Source organism: Carya illinoinensis, chromosome 7, assembly GCF_018687715.1.
Source record: "Carya illinoinensis cultivar Pawnee chromosome 7, C.illinoinensisPawnee_v1, whole genome shotgun sequence".
Lineage (NCBI taxonomy): Eukaryota > Viridiplantae > Streptophyta > Magnoliopsida > Fagales > Juglandaceae > Carya > Carya illinoinensis.
In genome coordinates this window covers 13367895-13389317 of record NC_056758.1, presented here as the reverse complement: position 1 = coordinate 13389317, position 21423 = coordinate 13367895, and the positions used below count along the sequence as shown (strand labels likewise).

Below are 21423 nucleotides of genomic sequence, written 5' to 3'. Positions count from 1 at the left end.
TCTGTACTAAGCAGGATTTGGAAAGAATAGTTGAAGAATATGGTGGGATTCAGGAGAAGGAACCATTTTTTCTTTCAAGTTCTTATAATAGAGAGGTATGCCTGCCAATAATTGATTATTTCTCCATTTTGTGCAATTTTTACTTATTAGGGTTTATTATTAGAATATTTTGTAATTTATGGTTAAAATGTATATTTATCCTAGTTGCTGATGCTTTAGGCAATGTTCTTGTTGAAGTGCATTCATATTAGGTTCACAGCATCTGGAGTACTGTCTCCCATGTAGCTTCTAGATGTAAAAAAAGAACTAACTTGATTCAGGTTATGTGTGGCCCTCTGCTCTACAGAAATTACACCAAGTATAGTTTCTTTATATCTTAAATCATTCCATTAGCCTTGAACGTGATTTCAACATTTAATCACTTTAAAATTATGGGACTATCTATTAGTGAGAATAATCCATACTTTCAGACCAAAAGGATTTGAAAACCTTGAATGAAATTGAAGGTAAATTGTGTTGTTTGATAAATGATGCCTGATAATTTGGGGGAAAAGACTGTCAGCTTTCCATAGTTCCAAAATGGTTTTAGTTTTATCAACACTTTGTAATTAACAATAACCATACGTCTCTGAATAAAAGATGATAATTTTATCCCCTCTAAGCCCTCTCTTTGATCATGAATCCTTACCCTGGTGATTGTATAAAATGATCCTCGGTCTTTGGAAAAAACCCATAGACAACCAGCAATGATAGTTTCATGACTGTAATTGATCTATTCTCCATTTAACATTCGATGTGAATTGGAAATTATATCTACTTGATTTCTGAGGATTAATGCATAAGGGTTTTTGGTACAAGTTGAGTATTTTTGTTTCATCCATGTCATCGACTGGGCTTCTGTCACTTTCTCACATTTTTCCTCCTTTTTTTTCTTTTACCCCAGCCATTGTCTAGCGGCTTTCTTGATGGTGGGAATGCAACGGGTACCGCTCTTTTAAGATCAGCCTAGTCTCAATTAACTATGCAGTTCTATAGGAGATACCGGCTGTAGATTGTAAGGTGAATCTTATTTTTGGACGGACTATTTTGTGTTTCAGAATAGGTTCCCTAGTTACAATGTTACATTTTATTCATTCATTTTTAGCATAAGAGAGGTACAATGTAAAATAATTAGACACAAAGTAGTTTTGGGTTTGGAAGAGGTGCCATTTTTCCTTCTCTGCCATCATATTTTGCCTTTGTGAAGGGTTGCAAGCCTTCCGTGTGCTTTTCTCAATTTTAATTTTGCTTGTTATGTTTTTCTTACTGGATTTGTAATATAGGGTGGTGTAATGGAGTTAAACAAATTAAAAGCCTATCTTCGTTTTATGATGATGTTTATGAGGATCTATGTATATATTTACTTGTGTATTGATTGGTAACTTACACCATCATCCAATGGTCTACACTATTCTGTTTATGAACTCAGTACTATAATTTGTCTACTACTTGAGAATTATATTCTTAGTAACCTTGAAAAAAATACTATTCTAGGCGGTGAACTAACCCTATTAGCACTGAAAGCAGGAATGTGACCTGTTTTATGCTATATTTATAGGTTTGGTTGGCTCTTTTAGTTTGGCCGTGAAAATTTTAATTTTTCTAACCTAGAGCTGCAAAAGATTTGGGGAGAACAAAAAGGTTAAAGGAAGCACATATTATCTATCATTCAAGGAAATCAGAAATTAGAGAAATCATAATTGCAGTCGTGAATACGTGAGCGCCGTGCAATTACTTAAAAAAAATGAATAAATAAGGGATTTATATGAAAAAAAATTAATCTTTTTAATAGTGGACGTCACTCTTTTTTAGAGAGATTACATGACATTTGCACACTCTACGACTGTATATCACATTACTCTAAAAATTAACTGGATTTTGGATCAACATGCCATGCATGCTCTGCTTGTCGGTCTGTGAAATAGAGATATTGTAGTGGCAATATCAAGCGGTTGATGACATAAATGAAATCAAATTAGAAAATTAAGCATTTGAGATAAAATTGTTTGAATGATCATTATTCTTCTTGATAGGTGCAAATGACTGCTTGAAATCTAAAATTAATCCCAACAAAATAACAATAATAAAAATAATTTCAGAGAATATTTACTCGAAAGCAGCCAACTGCAGAGATTGTTCCTACATAAGACCTATTACAGGCGAGGTGCTAAAGATTGGCTTCTCTTTTCTACTATTGTGTACCCCATTTTGACAAATGCTCTTCCTTCTCGGCTTTGCCTCTCCAAGCATCGTTACAATGTCCCTCATAGACGGTCTGTCCTTGGGGAGCTTTGCAGTACAAAGAAGTGCTATTCGAAGGACGAGGAGCATCTCTTCTTGGACATGTTTGCATTCACCAGCTATGTTGGGATCCAATGTTTCTTCTAAGCTTCCGCTGTTTCCAATCTTCCTGCGAACCCATTGGACAATATCGATCGGTTCTCCAAATGCTGGATCTAAAGGCATTTTCCCAGTCAGAAGCTCCAAAAGTATGACACCAAAACTATATATGTCTGTCTTCTCGTTGACCTTCAGAGTATATCCGTATTCTGTCATTTAAAAGGAAAGGGAAATATTGTGCAAACAAACATATTAGAATTTCAAGTACTCGTCAAAGAAATAAAAATATGAGAATTTCAAGTGCTTTTCAGAACTTCTGGTATTTTACTATTGTAAGGTTATTCCAGAATTTTGGAATTGGTTGACATCAAACGTTAGTTGATCTATTCATTCCTATCTTCCAACCATAACTTGTTTAGCAAAACAATTGTTACTACAATCAAATAGATCATTGATATAAGAAGCGTAGAAGGTAACTAACCAGGTGCAATATACCCATAAGATCCAGCCACCCCAGAAACAGTCTCATTCTTATGAACCATCATCCTCGCCAACCCAAAATCCGCTATCCTTGCCTCGAGACTGGCATCAAGTAGTATGTTGTTGCACTTGATATCCCGGTGGATTACTGGCGGGCGGCAGTCATGATGGAGGTATTTCAGCCCTTGTGCAACCCCGACAGCTATGTTGTATCGGGTAACCCAATCCACCAACAACTTTGTGGCTTCTTTACTGTGGAGCGCTGTCTCCAAATTCCCATTTGGCATGTACTCATATATCATCATAATGTCAGTTTCATTGTGAAGATACCCTAAAAGCCTTACAATGTTCCGATGTCTAAGCCTCCCAAGAAGGTTCACCTCTCCCAAAAGATCATCGCTGTTTTCAATGTCCGACCCTGACCTCCATAGCTTCTTGACAGCAACAACTGCATTTGGCCGATGAGTTTCAGCCCTGTACACTACACCAGTTCCTCCAACGCCGATTAGATTTGATTCTTTAATGCAAGCTAGTATGTCGCTGCTGGTGAAACTGACCCTCTGGAATGCAACTAGCCTCCAAGGCCATTGTTCAATGCTCTTCAAGAACAAGTCATCAAAGAAGCTGTTATATAAGTACCATCTTCTAAATAGCCATCGTCCAGTGAACAAAGCTATTCCAAGAGACAGAATTATAGAAATCCCTACAATAAATCCAACTAGGATGTGTTTTGCATGCATGTTTTTTGGTCCTGGTGGTGCAGCAAAAGTTCGAGAACATGGTGGAAGTACTCCACCACAGAGACCGGCATTGCCCGTTAGATCGTTAGGATTGATCGTCATCAACATACCATTTGAGGGGACTGGACCCTCGAGTTTGTTGAATGAGAGGTTGACCATCTCCAGGGCGGGTGAGCTTCCAAAATTTTCGGGTATCCGACCAACAAGAGAATTGTTGGACAGATCAAGAATAGCTAGTGATGGCATGGTTGCAAGTGCTTTGGGAATTCCTTCTGTAAACTGGTTGCTTCGAAGATTTAGATTCACTAGCTTTAGACACGAGGCAATTCCCGCTGGAATTTTTCCTGAGAAATGGTTGCTTGAAAGATCAAGCATGGAAAGTGATGGGCAGTCTTGGAACTGGTCTGGGATAGGACCTTCCAGATTGTTGCTGGAAGCGATGAAGATTTGTAGATTAGGAATAGAGAGAATGGTGAAAGGAAGATATGATTCAAGGTGGTTGGAGGAGATATCAATGAAAGAAAGTGATACAGAGGAGGCAATATCTTCTGGGATTTGGCCACTGAGATTGTTGTTGGCCAATTCCAGCCTTTGAAGCATTGGAAGATCTCCCAAACCAAAAGGAATGGTCCCGGAAATGTCATTATTTTGCATTCGGACACGTACTAGTGACTTACATTTTGCAAGACCAATTGGGATGGGGCCGGAAAAGGAGTTGTTGAAAAGGATGAGTTTAGTGAGATTGCCTGAATTACACAAACCTTGTGGAATCTCACCCGACAATGAATTTGATGACACGTCTAACCATTGCATGGGGGAGTTCTCTCCAAGATTTGTTGGCAAAGGACCTGTCAAAGAGTTCTGCCATAGTTCAAGTACCTCTAATTTAGTCAACTCACCAAGCTTGCTTGGAATATGACCAGACAGGTGATTGCACATTAGATTCAAGAGCTGCAAGTCCTTCAATTCTGCTAGCTCAGCTGGAATCTGTCCTGAGATCTGATTATCGGAAAGATCCAGAAAAACTAGCGATGTGATGTTACCAATTTCTGGGGGAATCTTTCCTGCAAAGTTGTTTTTATACAAATATATCGTGGTAAGTTGTTTTAGCCTACCCAATTCAGGTGGAATCTGGCCACTGAGACTTCCGACAGCCAAGTCAAGATACTGAAGATTTGTAAGGTTGCCTAACTCCACCGGGATTTCACCTTTGAATTCGTTGTACCCAAGAATTATTGTCTCTAAGGAAGAAAGTTGCCCGAGTTCTCGTGGAATCTTTCCGGTGAAATTATTGCCGGAAAGGCCGAGGAACTTCAGTTTCTGCAAATTCTTGAAAGATGAAGGGATTGATCCTTCAAAGAAGCTCCCTCTAAAATCAAGGATCTCAAGTAATGTGGCATTTCCAAGATCCTCTGGAAGAAAACCTGAGAAATTATTGCTTGATGCATTAACTGAAGTCAGTCCTGAGGCCATTCCAAGACCCGTGGGGAAGCTGCCAATGAAGGAATTCTGACTTACATCAATGCTCTTCAGTGAAGTAAGATTGGATAGTGATTTTGGCAAAGATGAGGCAAACCCATTACAGCAAATGTTGAAAGAAGAAAGACTATGCAGGCCTTGAATGTAATCTGAAACACTGCCGCTGAGATTCATGTTGGAGAGATCAAGCTTCTCCACGAGGCCTTTGAAGTTGCACATGACTCCTGTCCAGTTACAATGCAGTACCGAACCTTTCTCAAGCGTTCTGTTTGGCATTCGCCAATCCTTCAGGCTATCTAAAGGATCGATAAGAACAGCTTTTATTGATATTAAGGTTAACAATTCATCATTTGGCGTGGTTTGAGCTCCCTCAGCAAGAGCAAGAGAGAGGCCAACGCAACAGCAGAAGAAAAGAAAGTGGGTTTGCATTTTGCTGCTCTTTTGGTTTCGTTCCTCTCAGTTGTATGTCATTATTTTTTCCTTTGTGGAAAGGAGTAAGAATGTCGTAGCAGGGAGTTATCAACTTATGAGAGAGAGAGAGAGAGAGAGAGAGAGAGAGAGAGAGTTAGCTTGTGATAATTAATAGCAAGTGGAGATTATATTATCATGTATTCGTGGGTTCTTGGGATCTGCACCAGCTAATGAGAGAGAGAGAGTTAGCTTGTGATAATTAATAGCAAGTGGAGATTATATTATCATGTATTCGTGGGTTCTTGGGATCTGCACCAGCTAATGATCTGCATCTAATGACTGTCAAGCTTTGGACTTATTGGAAATCTCCTAGACATTAAAACATGGAGAGAATGTGTTTACAGTTCCACTACTGATCATTGTACTTGTGTTCTTATAATTTTATCATGGTCAACCCAAGTGGGGTGATTAACAAATGAAAATGCTATATATTTTTTTAATTGTCATTTTGATTTCTTAATTTTGAAGGGAAAATGAACTTGCCTCCCTGCATTTACCTTCATTTTTTTATTAGAAACTCATTATCAAGAATGAATTGGGTAACTTCCCCACCTTACTTTTATTTGAAAAGGTACTGTAACTACATGGACTGCAATGCCATGCTTCATTCTTTCATTTTACTTGCCTCACACACTATTCTCTTTTACTCATAGTACAATGAACCATATAGTCCACCTTAAAGGAGATCTTCTTTCTAATCCTTTTCTTCAGCATCTGGGTTTCTAATTAGGTTCTCTTTCTTGATGCATAATCCTTGTGGTTAATGCATAAGCATCATTAGGTGCAGTCATTACTGCTCAATACATAGGAATGAAAGAAAAGAAAATGAGAAAGTAGGTGTAAACCAATTGCCATTGTTGCCCAAGGAAATTAATGCTTATAATAGAGGTAATTGTTGTGGTTGTCTCATATCGGTTGTGGAATGGGCTGGTGGTTTATTTATAACTGTGAAGGAAAACCTCACCTCATAAACTAGTTTTTGAGGTTGAGAGAAGTCCAAGACCACCATATAGTAATTCAGTATTTAGTTCAAGTTTACCTCAAACCAACCAATAATGAATTGGACAGAGGAGAATATCATCACGTTACAAGGTCGATAAAGTTTATAGAAAACTTCAGAACTTTCTCCACGAAATAGAGAAATAGAAAATGGGTCCCATTGAGAGAAATGTTTTCAGACAATCATTGTCTGTGGCACAGACACCATTCTTTCCCATAAACAATGTCTGCCCATTTCCTTCCTAAGCCTCCACATGCACACCTCTGGCTCATGCAATTATTTAAAATTTAAAAATACAAGAATCCTATACGACTAATACATATTTAAAAGCTTCTGCAATTAAAGGTTAATAATTCAAATCATTTAACATGGTGGGGAGCTGGAAGGCATGTGGAACAGCAAGTTCCTAGGGAAAAAGGACTCAAATCCCACATAATTGATCACATGATTACCTTTTACATTCACACATATATAATATATACATGATATATGTTGCTATATTTTTGTAGCCATTTGAGAATCCATAAGGAGTTACATGATTAGGTGCCCCACATGGGTCTATATATGCTGATTCCAGTGCCACAACAACCACTAATGATTTCATCATTAGAGAGGGATGGGCGACTCAAATGGTGGGCAGCATATGGATTCGATGGCGGTGGTTTGCCTCGGCCTCTGGCAGTATGTCCAAATGCCAGTTTTTAATTACTATAAGCACTTGAAAAAGGATAGAAAAGGAAAAGAATAGATGCCTCAAATATGTATTTTCCTTTTCATGGGAATTTAACCGACTGAGCAATTAGATATGTACATATCATGCCATTGTCTTTGGGCACGACTATGAATTCTTTCGATTGAAACTGCAGTTTATCAGGTGAAGTTTACGGGCACTCTTCTGTTGATTATTTATTGTTTTATTGTGATTGTGTACTCACATTGGTAACTAAGACTATATGACTCCGTGCAGAATAGGGATTATTATGGAAACTAGCTAAACAATGAAAACAAGGGATATATTGAGATTAAAATAATATAAATAGAGAGAAAACTCTGAGATAAACTCGGAGATTAGAGTTTATAGATCATAAAAAGTCCTTTATGAAGCCTACAAGCCAACCACCCAAATGTGGAATAATAAAATAAATATCTCGCCAAAATCTGGCCCCAAATCAAAAATAAAAATTATATCTCAAAACAGAGAGTAAAATATCACTATTAAAAGAAAAAAATAACTTTAGACAACGATTCGAAGGGGAATAAGGCTAATTTTGGAATCGAGATAGGGACCACCAGGAGTAGTGTACGTAGTGACCACCATATGTGTGCTGAAAAGAGCTTTTCATATGTAGTCATTGTGAATAAAAGTCAGTACATAAAATAAAATAAAAAGTTAAGTTTGATAATGTATTTTAAAGGATAAAATAAATGAATCATTGTGAATGCTCTAATTGTTGAGTACTGTGGAGTCTGGTTCACACCGCTCGAGCAGAGGCATTGGCCGCTCGAGCGAAGTCAAGCAGAGTCGAACGCTCAACATCAGCTCGACAGTGAGCTCGAGCGGGAGGAGTTCGCTCGAGCAGAGGCATTGGCCGCTCGAGCGAAGTCAGACAGAGTCGAACGCTCGACGTCAGCTCGACAGTGAGCTCGAGCGCGACGCGGAAGGGAAGTTCGCTCGACGCGCGCTAGACACGCCGCTCGAGCGAACATACGATTTTAGGGATTCCGCCGTTTGAACTATATATATGATTTTTGACTCTTATGTCTGGGTACTGTAGACACGAAAAACACTGTGGACGAACAGTGTTGAGATCCATCTTGTAGTGTGATATTCCTCAATAATAAAATCCTCTGCAGCTCCCGTGGACGTAGGCAATTTGTCGAACCACGTACATCTTGTGTCGTGTGTGATTGCGTGTGTGATTGTTTTTCTCGTTCGTTATTATCTCTCAATTCATTATCATTGTTTTTTCACAACAATTGGTATCAAGAGCCAAGGTTCGGGTCTGAGGAGAAACGATGGCTGGAGATGAATTGAAGGTATCGGGGATCGAGAAGTTTGATGGCACATATTTTGGATACTGGAGGATGCAGATAGAGGACTACCTCTATGGGAAGAAACTTCATCTTCCACTATTGGGGCAGCAACCGGAAAAGATGGATGATGCTAGTTGGAACCTGTTGGATCGACAGGTTTTGGGGGTTATTCGATTAACCCTGTCGAGATCCGTTGCACACAACGTCATCAAGGAGAAGACGACGGCGGATCTCATGGCGGCTTTGTCAGGTATGTATGAAAAGCCGTCAGCGAATAACAAGGTACATCTGATGAAAAAGTTATTCAATTTGAAAATGACAGATAGTACGTCTGTTGCACAACATCTGAATGATTTTAATACTATCACAAATCAATTGTCGTCTGTTGAAATTGAATTTGATGATTAGATACGTGCACTGATACTATTGGCTTCATTGCCAAATAGTTGGGAAGTCATGAGAATGGCTGTTAGTAGTTCTGCTGGTAAAACTAAACCGAAATATGATAATATTCGTGATTTGATTTTGGCTGAGGAGGTGCGCAGGAAAGATTCAGGTGAGACCTCGGGTTTGAGTTCAGCCCTAAATGTTGATTCTCGAGGGAGATCACATGACAGGAACTCAAACAGAGGAAGATCAAAATCAAAGTACAGGGGCAAGAGCAAGTCGAGGCCTGGTCAGCAGGCAACTTGCTGGAATTGTGGCAAAGCTGGCCACATAAAGAAAAACTGCAAAAACCCCAAGAAGACGGAGAATGATAGTGCTAATGTGGTAACTGAAGAAGTACAGGATGCACTATTGCTTGCAGTTCATAGTCTAGTTGATGACTGGATACTGGATTCAGGGGCTTCCTTCCATACATCTTCCCACCGGGAACTAATGAGGAATTATGTTACAGGTGATTTTGGAAAGGTATATTTGGCTGATGGTGAGGCTTTGAACGTAGTGGGGATGTGAGACATTGACATTGCACTCCCTGGCAAGAACAAATGGACCTTGCAAAAGGTCAGGCACATTCTTGAGTTGAAGAAGAACCTCATTTCTGTTGGGCAGCTTAATGAGTGTGGTCATTCAGTGGTGTTCTCAGATAGCACCTGGAAGGTCACAAAATGGGCATTGGTACTAGCTCAGGGTAAGAAAACTGGTACACTATATATGACTACTGGTTTAATTGACACTATTGCTACTACCGTTGCAGAGAGCACAGCAGATTTGTGGCATTGTAGGCTTGGCCATATGAGTCAGAAGGGCATGACGGAACTTTTGTCTAGAGGCAAGCTACCAGAACTGAAGACAGTTGATCTCGGTATGTGTGAGAGTTGTGTTATGGGGAAACAAAAGAAGGTCAGCTTCTTGAAAAGTGGCAGGATGCCAAAGACAGGAAGACTTGATCTTGTGCACACAAATGTGTGGGGTCCTTCCCCAGTTGCATCTCTTGGAGGTTCTCGCTACTATGTTACGTTCATTGATGACCATAGTAGGAAGGTATGGATTTATTTTTTGAAACATAAATCTGAAGTATTTAATGTTTTCAAAATTTGGAAAGCCATGGTTGAGACAGAGACAGGCTTGAAACTAAAGTGTTTGAGGTCTGACAATGGTGGTGAGTATGTTGATGGCGGGTTCAAGGAGTATTGTGCAGCTCTGGGTATCAGAATGGAGAAGACCATTCCTGGGACACCACAACAAAATGGAGTTGCTGAGCGTATGAACAGGACTATTAATGAGCGTGCTAGAAGCATGAGGTTGCACGCTGGACTACCACCCACTTTCTGGGCAGATGCAGTCAGCACTGCCGTTTATTTGATAAACAGAGGGCCATCAGTTCCACTGGATTTTGGATTGCCTGAGGAGGTTTGGAGCGGGAAAGAGGTTAAGTTTTCTCACCTTAAAACCTTTGGTTGTCTTTCTTATGTGTTTGTTGATTCTGATGCTCGTAGTAAGCTTGAGGCTAAGTCAAAGAAATGCTATTTCATTGGCTATGGAGACGACGCATTTGGCTATCGTTTCTGGGATGATCAGGGTCGGAAAATCATAAGAACCAGGAATGTGATTTTCAATGAGAAAATGATGTACAAGGATAAGTCGAGCACAGCTTCTGCAGTAGCTCCTCAGGAGTCCGAGTTTGTAGGATTGGATGACCTACCAGAGGTCACAGTGCAATGTAGAGATGTGAGTGACGGGGAGAGTGGGTCCAGTGCACCCATTCCTATTATTCCGCAGGCAGTTTCAGAACCGTCTACTCCTACAGTTGCAGTTCGCAGGTCAATTAAGACTATACGTCCTCCACAGCGTTTTTCACCTACTTTGAATTACATTTTGTTGACAGATGGTGGAGAACCGTAGAGTTATGAAGAAACCTTGCAAGATGAGAATTCTAGCAAGTGGGAGCTGGCCATGAAAGACGAGATGGATTCCCTGCTAGGGAATCAGACATGGGAGTTGACAGAACTTCCATCAGGGAAGAAGGCATTACACAACAAGTGGGTGTACCGGGTGAAAACTGAGCATGACGGCAGTAAGAGGTACAGGACTAGACTTGTTGTAAAAAGCTTTCAGCAAAAGCAGGGTATTGATTACTCTGAGATCCTTTCTCCTGTGGTAAAGATCACAACTATCAGGATGGTACTGGCTATGGTTGCTACTGAAGATCTATTTCTTGAGCAGTTAGATGTGAAGACAGCTTTTCTTCATGGAGACCTTGAAGAAGACATCTACATGCACCAGCCTGAGGGGTTTGTGGTACAAGGAAAGGAAGGTTCAGTTTGCAGACTGAAGAAGAGCTTGTATGGCCTGAAGCAAGCTCTTAGACAGTGGTACAAGAAATTTGACAACTTCATACACAGTGCAGGGTATATTAGATGTCAGGCAGATCACTGTTGCTATGTTAGGCATTTTGACAATTCTTATATTATTTTGCTGTTGTATGTGGATGACATGCTTATTGTAGGGGCTAGTATTGATGAGATCAATAATCTGAAGAAGCAGATGTCAGAGTACTTTGCAATGAAGGATTTGGGAGCTGCAAAGCAAATCCTTGGCATGAGAATTGTCAGAGACAGAGTCAGAGGTATGTTGAGACTCTCACAGGCTGAGTATGTGAAAAAGGTACTCAGTAGGTTCAATATGGACAAGGCCAAACCAGTTGGCACACCCTTGGGAAGTCACTTCAGACTCAGCAAGAATCAGTCACCAGAGTCAGAGGAGGAACGAGATTACATGAGTAAGGTTCCTTATGCCTCAGCCATTGGTTCACTTATGTATGCTATGGTTTGCACAAGACCGGATATTGCCCATGCAGTGGGAGTTGTGAGTAGATACATGAGTAACCCAAGAAAGCAACATTGGGAAGCAGTGAAGTGGATTTTGAGGTACCTAAAGGGTTCCTCAGAAACCTGTTTATGTTTCTCTGGAGAGAGATTGGAGGTGCAGGGCTATGTTGATGCTGATTTAGCTGGAGATATTGACAGCAGAAAGAGTACCACGGGCTTTGTTTATACACTTGGTGGTACTGCAGTGTCATGAGATTCTAATATACAGAAAACAGTTTCTTTGTCTACAACAGAAGCTGAGTATATTGCAGTGTCAGAGGCTGCAAAGGAAATGGTATGGCTACAAGGCTTCTTGGAAGAATTGGGTAAGAAGAATCAGAAAGGCACTCTCTACAGTGACAGTCAGAGTGCCATATTCCTTGCCAAGAATCCAGCATTCCATTCCAAGACCAAACACATTCAGATCAGGTATCACTTCATACGGTCATTGTTAGATGACGGACAGTTGTTACTTGAGAAGATTTGTGGAAGCAAGAACCCTGCTGATATGTTGACAAAGGGTGTTACGCTTGAGAAACTGAAGTTGTGCGCAACTTCAGTTGGTCTTCTAGAATGAAGACAGGAGCAGTGAGTTGCAGAGGTGGAGGATATCATGTTTGAGGAAGACGGCGATACAGCGAGTGTACCAGTCTCCAAGTGGGAGAATTGTTGAGTACTGTGGAGTCTGGTCCACACCGCTCGAGCGGAGGCATTGGCCGCTCGAGCGAAGTCAAGCAGAGTCGAACGCTTGACGTCAGCTCGACAGTGAGCTCGAGCGGGAGGCATTGGCCGCTCGAGCGGAGGCATTGGCCGCTCGAGCGAAGTCAGGCAGAGTCGAACGCTCGACGTCAACTCGACAGTGAGCTCGAGCGGGACGCGGAAGGGAAGTTCGCTCGACGCGCGCTCGACACGCCGCTCGAGCGAACATACGATTTTAGGGATTCCGCCGTTTGAACTATATATATGATTTTTGACTCTTATGTCTGGGTACTGTAGACACGAAAAACACTGTGGACGAACAGTGTTGAGATCCATCTTGTAGTGTGATATTCCTCAATAATAAAATCCTCTGTAGCTCCCGTGGACGTAGGCAATTTGCCGAACCACGTACATCTTGTGTCGTGTGTGATTGCGTGTGTGATTATTTTTCTCGTTCGTTATTATCTCTCAATTCATTGTCATCGTTTTTCACAACACTAACTATGATTATTCATACATGTACATATGAATTGTATAAAGATACTTCCAAAAATCTAGAGTGAGTTTGTTAAAATTTTAGGTAAATCAATAAGATATAATATTTATGTCAAAATTAAGAAATTTATGAACCACCTCGAACTCGTTCAAAAATAAATAAGTTATTCTTGAATATAAAATGTAACTTGATGATAAATTTGAGCTAACTCATATTCGTACAAAATTGAAACAAATAAATCTTGACCACCACACACTTAAACTCAACTCATATTCACATTCCTAATTAGTGTTTGTAGTCGCAATATATCATACAAGTTTTGTATGAGTTCTATAGAATTGAAGTACTATTTGAAGGAGAAACTTTTGGCCACCCATTGTTCGTCACTTCGCAAAGTTGACCCGTTGTACTTGGTAACCAAGAGCACTAGTAATGGTCTAACCAAAGTCAAAATTAGAATTTGCCTAAAACCATATGATTTGCCTTTTGCCTTTGTTATTCAAGATATAACTCTACATTAAATTATCCATTTATTAGTCAAAATAATAATAAAACATTATTTTTTTAATAATAATATTTTTTATCAATTTATTTTTTTTTTCAAATTTTGTAATTATACTAACTATATGTTAATTAATCACTTAATTTTTAATCAAATTACTGTTTGACAACTATTTGTTTTTCAACCTAATTATTCAACAAACATATTTTACCAACCCTAATACTAATACTTTATAATGATAAAATTGAACATTAATTCAAATAACAGACACAAGAAAACTTAAAATCCAACCTCAAGTAATCAAAAAGTAAAAAGTTGCTTATAGATACTAAATGTAAAACAATGGAGAATATCAAACTCCTGGGTTTGCATTGAAAATGGGACCACTTTCCTAGATTATTTTTTAATAAAATATGTTTTTGGCTGTTGAACAGTGACTCTCCAAATATAAATTTTGCAATAGATTTACTATAACTCGTAATCTTATTTGAAAGTCAAATACAGTTGATTTAATAAAAATACGAGCCATATTTTTTGTTTCACTGGCATTTGGCTTTGAGAGCTATAATATATGGTATTTTATATCCATTTAAAGAAGTTTATAAAACATACTCTAATATATATGTTTCTCTCTCTGAAATTTTGTATCTTAAATTTCCAACAAAAAAATTGAGATTATTATCTATAATTTAAGAAAATAAACAATTAACAGAATGAGGATCAATAACAAATGTAAGGGTTAGATACTAAAAGAATCTCTGTAGTTTGCTTTTAAGACAGATTAGTCTCTAAGTTTTAACTTTGAAAGTTTTACTTTCAACTTTAGTCAAATTAATCCTTTTGTCACTATTCTGTTAATTAACTGTTAAAACTGGCACGCCAATACTAATAAAAAGTTAAAATATAAAAATAAAATAAATAATATAAAATACAAAAAAATAAGCCTTTTTAAAATTAAACAAAAACCTTTTAAAAAATAATTTTCAATTTAAAATGAATAACTATATTTTTCTTATGAGTTGTATTTTTTTTTTTTTTTGTTTAAAGAAAGTCAAGGTAGAAGTAGAATTATTTTTTTATTTTTAATTCGTATTAAATACTAGAAATTGGTTTACATATTTTTAGAATTTCAAATTGAAATTAAATACTAAAAAATATAATCATTTTAAATTGTTTTTTTTTCGATTTTTTGTTTAATGTTTAAATGAAATTATTTTTTTATATTATTCTATATTTTGTTAATTTTTAAAATATGATGTACACGTGTCAAGCTTTATTAGTGTTGACCTATCACTTGTAACAGTTGACTAACAAAACAGTTTCAGAAAGAGTTCTTTGATCAAAGTTGAAAGTATAAGAAATAAAACGAAATTCAAGATTAAAATTTGGGAACTAATAGGTAAACCATAGAGACTATTTCAGTAATTTAATCCTAAATATAGTGAATAGATTGTGATCAAAGTGATTGAGGTTATTGATAGAGAGTGGTGCTACATCCATAGAAGGATATAGCTCAAAAACTCACTGAATAAGTTAAAAAGTTTTTATTTTTATTTTTCTTTTTTATTTATTTTTTTATATTCTTAAATATTTTTTTAAATATAAAAAAATTCACAATATTATTAAAAAAATAATATCTTAATTTTTAAGTTTTCTTTTAAAAAAAAAAAACACCTCATTCAAAGACACTATCTCGGAACCCAAATTCGGGTCCCAAAGTATTTCCGATTGGTAGAAGTGCCTTTATTTCTCTAAAAGATCATCCTATGAGTGGTACTTGCAGTGAGCAAAACGAGGGTTTGACGTATTGAAGTTGGTGGGATTGTGTATTTGTGGTTTATCATGGAATATGATTAGACTTATTATTTATTTATTGTATAGAGGGAGTGGAGTTACGAACTTGGTTATCCCATTTATAAATGAGGCCTTATACTATCTAGTGTAAAGAACTTTAGCCATGCTTTGATTTATGGTGTGCAAACCAAGGATAACTTAAGCACATTTTTTATTGATTCTTATACAATAAATACAATAATGATTATAGATTTGGGATTATGATAAGTTTGTATCAATGTGCTATATATGTTTCTGTTTTTGTGTTATGTATGCATATTATGTGTGTCGAGAAATAATAGTTATAATGATAAATGCGCAAGTGTCATACAATCATTATGAAAAAATTAAATAAATACGATATTCACATAAAAATGAATTAATTTTTTAATAATAAATCTACTCTTTTTTAAAATAATTGAACAGCGTTCACGCACTTTACGACTATATTTCTATATATATATATATATATATGTCTCTAGGGATGCAAATCTATCCTAAAATAAAAGAGGCTATAGCATCATGAACAATATATCTTCTTTGGGTTCACATTGCACAATTACATTTTTGCCCTCATTTGCACAATTACAATGTTTAAAATCATATCCGTGACTCAATGAAAGGTTTCCTATTTTAAAATCATAACAATGTCTCCTTTTATGATTTCTTGATTGGACTTCGATTGGGCCATAGGTTGTAAGCCTGTAACGTTAAAACTATTTTTAAAAAATATATCTTTACCGTGTAGAAGAGATGAGAAAAGCAGCAACTTCAGGTGTAGCTCGTTTTGGTTCCGAGGAAAATTACAATTCAGGCGGAATTGCAAGATTTTGCTGAAATTGAAAAAATGCACCGAAAATTGTAAGAGTAACACCCGTTCCTCTGGAGTTGTAAAAGCTAGAGCAAATAAATGCTATTAACTTTAAAATTAATTTGTAACGTATGATTTATAAAAGATTTCATCATATATAAATGTCATAAAATCAAAGCAGTGTATTAAAAGATAACATCTCAGAAATACTTCCTTATAGCACTTATTGAAAACAATCTAAAACTCATGTGCTACAATCACATGGTAATGAAAAATAAAGAAAAAAATATCTCAAACTCCGCAAGCCTCAATAGCATTGCCCTGAGCAGTATCGTATCCTGCAGCATCCTCATAATAATCATCATTTAGGCTAGGCACACATAAAAATAAAAATGAATCAAATACTTAGAAAAAATTACATCATATATAAATATAATAACAATCTATTTTTCCGGTCTAACTCCAACAATCATAGTCAACGTACACGATCATCATCATATCATATAAAACATTAAATCTCAAAGAAACATACATTCCTTAAGCTTATGTCCTTAATGGTCATTACACATTGTTGACTTCAGTGTGTTAAAATTAGCAACTCTTTCAGTCCCGGCTCTACCCAGGGCTAGCGAGGCTAGATCCTTAATTTTTATGCAATAAATCTTGAAGTAACACAACCATTTATCTCATATTTAAGTTCTAACTAGATCTAAGTATCAAAACTAGTATGTCATAGCAAAAATTTTATGTCCTGGTACATCTCCGTACTTCTAGCATGAATTGAGTAAGGGGTTGCGTGTGCCTCTGTCAAAATCTTCTCCTTAAACTCTGAATTAGTAGTAATTACCCTGCAACAAAGTCCCATCCTTGTTCAAACTGTAATGTGTAGGTCCTCTTGACTTTCTGACTCTCCGTCAGATAACTAATAGCTTCAGGTCCCTCCTTTAAAAAGTCTTCAATTCCTCAAAGTCCACAACCCTGACTACTTGCATTGAGGCTAGGATTCACTTGTTGTGAACTTTCTACTAAAAGTCTCCTCATTTCAAAGAAAAAAGAGTCCACCACTAATGATTCAGCCACATCCACAAGGTGGATGTCCTTCATAAGGTTATTAGAGTCATCCAACTGATTAACATAAATAAAATAAAATAAAATTCCATCTACTACAATGGAAATAGACCCTAGGTCTTCACTCCTCAAGTGGGGTCAATCCTTCATGTTTAAATCCATCTTCTACATTAAAGTCTATAGTTCCATAAAACGGAACCGTAAGTGAAAATACCACAATGAGATCTTTCAATCTCAGCAAATAAATCAACAAGGAAAAATCTAGTTACAATCATAATTGTGCACTAATATATGCATCAATCTAATATGATTGGTCAAAAAGTAGATTTTATTGAAAACGGTATAAATTTAAAATTTGAATATAAAAGAATCAGTATTGGTGCACATATTAATACGCGATTTTATTTGTATGTAACAAAACTCAATCAACAAATCAACAACTAGGAATTTTAAACATGGATGCTTACAAACAAATGCACAACAATCATAAGAGATTATCCAAATACCCCTTTTAATAACCTTTACTAGAATTGCTTCAATTATAGCCACTCACGGAAAAAATTACATTTATACACAGGTGACATTCATTTATTACAGTGTGCACCATGGTCTCCCCGATGGACCATCTGCACATTTTGGCTCCCTTTGTCACACCACTCGTAACGACCATGCATGTAATTTCGTAACAAGTAATGCCTAGCTCCCTCCTGGCATGTACGTAACTAGACATCCTCTAACTCCCGCCAGTAGAGGGGCCACGAAGTCATATCAAGAGCGTTGCCATCTTAGCCGAGTTTACTATTGCCCAGAGACAGCCCAAGGGATGTCACTCTGTTTTACACGCTCTCATGTGACCAGAGGAAATCTACCGAGATAATTCCCCATCTATGATACGCATGCACCCACAAAATTTTCATTTTAATTTGTTTGTTATAACACCAAAATTCTAGTTTTTCCAGTTTTACAGCATAACCATAAGGCAAAGCACAATTAATAACATCATGACAAGCAATAACAATAAAAATGCAGATACATGACAGGTAGTTATTGGATGGCATGGCATAGTACAACTAAACAACATACAGTTCATCCCATAGACATTACATTTGTCATAGTTCCAATAATTTCAGTATTTTCAAACTACACACGATTCTCAATCCTCCACTTGGCCCTAGACCGACATTTATTACCAACTACATTAATATAACCTAATGCTCCACAGGGCCCCCGACCACTTCTTATTCACAACTAGACTATAACAACATTTAGATAATAATTTATTCCACGTTAGTATTTCAAGGGTCAATTGAGGAATTTTCTTACAACAGGTGAAGAGGAAATTTCTAGATATTATGCGCGATGAATTTAAGTATCCCACAGGCGTGCGTGAGCGCGTGCTGCTATGTAGATGGAAGAAAAATAGTTATTCAAATATGACGCTGCCTAAAGATTAATAAACAAGGTGAGTAGCTTGCACCTTACTATGGTGGTGTTTGGAGGGCATAGCATAGCATCGGCAGGGGTGGCACGACGGAGGTAGTGGCAGATCTAGATAGATTGGATGGGATCTATGACTAGAAAATTTAAAGGGAGGCATATATGTTGTTATAGTGGGTGGAGGAGGGGATTTTCGCTGTGGAGTGTGGTGGAGCATGACAGAGCAATGGCTAAAGTGAGCCTTCGCTCACAAGTTCGGGGAAATCAAGGAGGAGGAAGTTGGGAATAGGAAGGGGAAGGCCAAGGGTGGTCAAACAACCACTGGAGAAAAACTTCTCCTAAAACTATGGGAAGGCAGATCTGGAGGTGGGCAAACTAATGCGATTGTGTATGGGAGAAGGAAATGGCTTTTAAGGGATGATTTAGAGATGAAGAGACTCGACCTATTTATAGGCAGAGGGTTAGGGGTCAGAGATCGTAGTCGTAGCTATGATTAGTGGTGAGGGATGTAGGTGATTCACTTGCATCGTACACATGGTGGGTGACGGTTGGTACGCAGCAGCGGCAAGGGGCTGCCATGGCCAAGGCTTCATGGGTTGACAGACAAAGAAAGGAGCGGATTAGGCGTAAGAAACGGTGGTACCTGACAAAAAAGAGGGGTTGCTACCCGATGAACACGTGGCAGGTCACGGGTTTAGGGAAGAGGAGAGAAGAAGAAGAAGAAGAAGAAAAGAGAAAAGAAAGAAAAAGGGAAGAAGGCTTGTGACGCTAGGGAAGATGAGAAGTGGCTTAGAGTTTTCCTCCTAGGCCAGAACAATGCCGTATAGGAGGGTAAGGAAAAATTCATCTTCTAAGCCATCAAAACGACGCCGTTTAGGATAAAAAAGGGTTGGGCTTGTTTCCAGATTTTGGACTCTTATACACACGGGCTAGGCCCGGCCTCTAGCTATACCCAAAAAAAAAAAAAGAAAAAAACCACTTATACTACCACTTGGTCTTACTAAAGGTAAACACACACACAAACTTGCGTCCTCACAATTGTAATAGTCTTATGATAATGGAAATTTGATTACTACAAGATTAAACCAAAAGACGTTGAAGCAAAATCAGTTGACAGGGGAATACCAAAAGCTCAGCAAGCTTGCAGGCAGCTACAAACTTTTAGAAGATCATTCTCCCATCATGATCTTCAATCTATTTATTTAATTAATGTTTTATTTTAGTTTCTTACTTACTGTTGTTTAGATGGATTGAAGTTATTTTAATGATGTTCAGTTTGTGTAATGTTTTGCACATTTGATCTACATGCATGTTTGTTTGAAATCCTATTTATACGTTGTTGGTAAATTTGGATCTCAACTTTGCTCTTATATAAGCCTAAAAATAGATATATCTATTTTTTAGGCTTATATTAGAACATTTTTTTGTACTTTTTCGGTTAGTAATGCTACATGCAATTACTAAATGTGCAAGTGTCATGCTGTCATTTATAAAAAGAGTGAAGTTCACTATTAAAAAATTAATTTCTTTTCAAGTGGGTTCCGTATTTATTCACTTTTTTCAAAATGATTGTACGATACTTGCGCACTTACGACTACAACTATCATTTCTCATTTTCGGCTTATTCTTGTTTCATTGTGTATAATTTTATTTTATATATCAAACTGTTTGTATTTGTGGCAAATTGACTTTCGCCACAATATTAATGTTTTTACACTATGATGCAATTTTGTCACAAGTTATTTTGGGCGCAAATGCCCATTTAAGATAAAAGTGTTTCACTACAAATAACTAGGGGTGTGCATGTTTTACATTTTTAACAATCGAACTAGCATATATACACTGATTTTGAAAATCTAAAAACCAATTCATTATCGAAATCGAAACTTCCAATTTTTCCAATTTCGGTTCAGTCTGATTTTTCTGATTTTGCAGATTATCTATGTTATTAACAACATGATGTTTACATATACTAAACTATTAGTCTACTTATATTATAGTATAAACACATTGTTTTATAATAATTAACACATATATAATAGTATAGTATTGAATTTAACTATAATCTATATAAATTCTAGACTTTTTATATGAATATATATGATCAAATGTGTAAAATTGTATTTACAAAAAGAATATACATTATAATTTATTATGTGAAAAATATATTTATCCTTGGTGTGTGTGTGTATCAAAAGTAAGTTTATATTAATAACTTAATACTGATGTTTATTTTAAGATTAAAATTTTATGTTAGATTAATTTATATTATAATATAAAAATTTACATGTTATATCAAATATTATATTAAAAATTATAAAATTAATTTTATGTTATAAGATTAATAGACTTAAATAATAAGATTAGAATTTCATATTATATTAATTAAAAATTTAGCATATAATATATATAATATAATACAAAACATTATAAATATATATCGGTCCTGTAGGATTTAAATTGATTTTTAAAATATAAAAACTGGTACCGTACCAATTTTGGTTCTTAAGAACCGCTACTAGATTGAACTGCTTACTAATCAGACCGAACCCACCAATTCAATGATATAATATAAAAATAATCTTATAATTATTAATATAACATATAAATTTTAATCTTATAATATAAATTTACTATAACATATTAACGTTCAAGCTGAAATCTATCTGGCACGAGGCAAAAG

General features: G+C 36.8%; 2 protein-coding genes across 3 annotated transcripts in view; one reads left to right on the top strand and one right to left on the bottom strand.

The window, feature by feature from the left end:
- Positions 1–1368, top strand: part of LOC122315221 (probable inactive ATP-dependent zinc metalloprotease FTSHI 5, chloroplastic) — a 36550-nt gene extending 35182 nt beyond the window's left edge. For both annotated transcript variants that reach the window (XM_043131026.1, XM_043131025.1), the window contains 2 exons: positions 15–95; positions 944–1368. In XM_043131026.1, coding sequence (XP_042986960.1) covers positions 15–95; positions 944–1009 — 147 coding nt within the window. In that variant the 3' untranslated portion in view covers positions 1010–1368. The remainder of the gene's footprint in view (positions 1–14; positions 96–943) is intronic.
- Positions 1369–2044: 676 nt separating this feature from the next.
- On the bottom strand, positions 2045–5630 carry LOC122315193 (leucine-rich repeat receptor-like protein kinase PXL1). The gene is made up of 2 exons (XM_043130986.1): positions 2861–5630; positions 2045–2588 (listed from the first exon to the last, which is right to left on the bottom strand). Exons 1-2 carry the CDS (start codon positions 5505–5507, stop codon positions 2179–2181), a joined length of 3057 nt encoding a protein of 1018 aa, XP_042986920.1. The 5' UTR covers positions 5508–5630; the 3' UTR covers positions 2045–2178.
- Positions 5631–21423: the final 15793 nt, after the last annotated feature.

Bases quoted from the DNA above. Each gene is read 5' to 3' on its own strand.
- LOC122315193 (XM_043130986.1), bottom strand. From the start codon at position 5,507: ATGCAAACCCACTTTCTTTTCTTCTGCTGTTGCGTTGGCCTCTCTCTT. The intron at 2,589-2,860 runs GTTAGTTACCTT...TTTAAATGACAG, and splicing joins TTATGGGTATATTGCACCTG to AATACGGATATACTCTGAAG.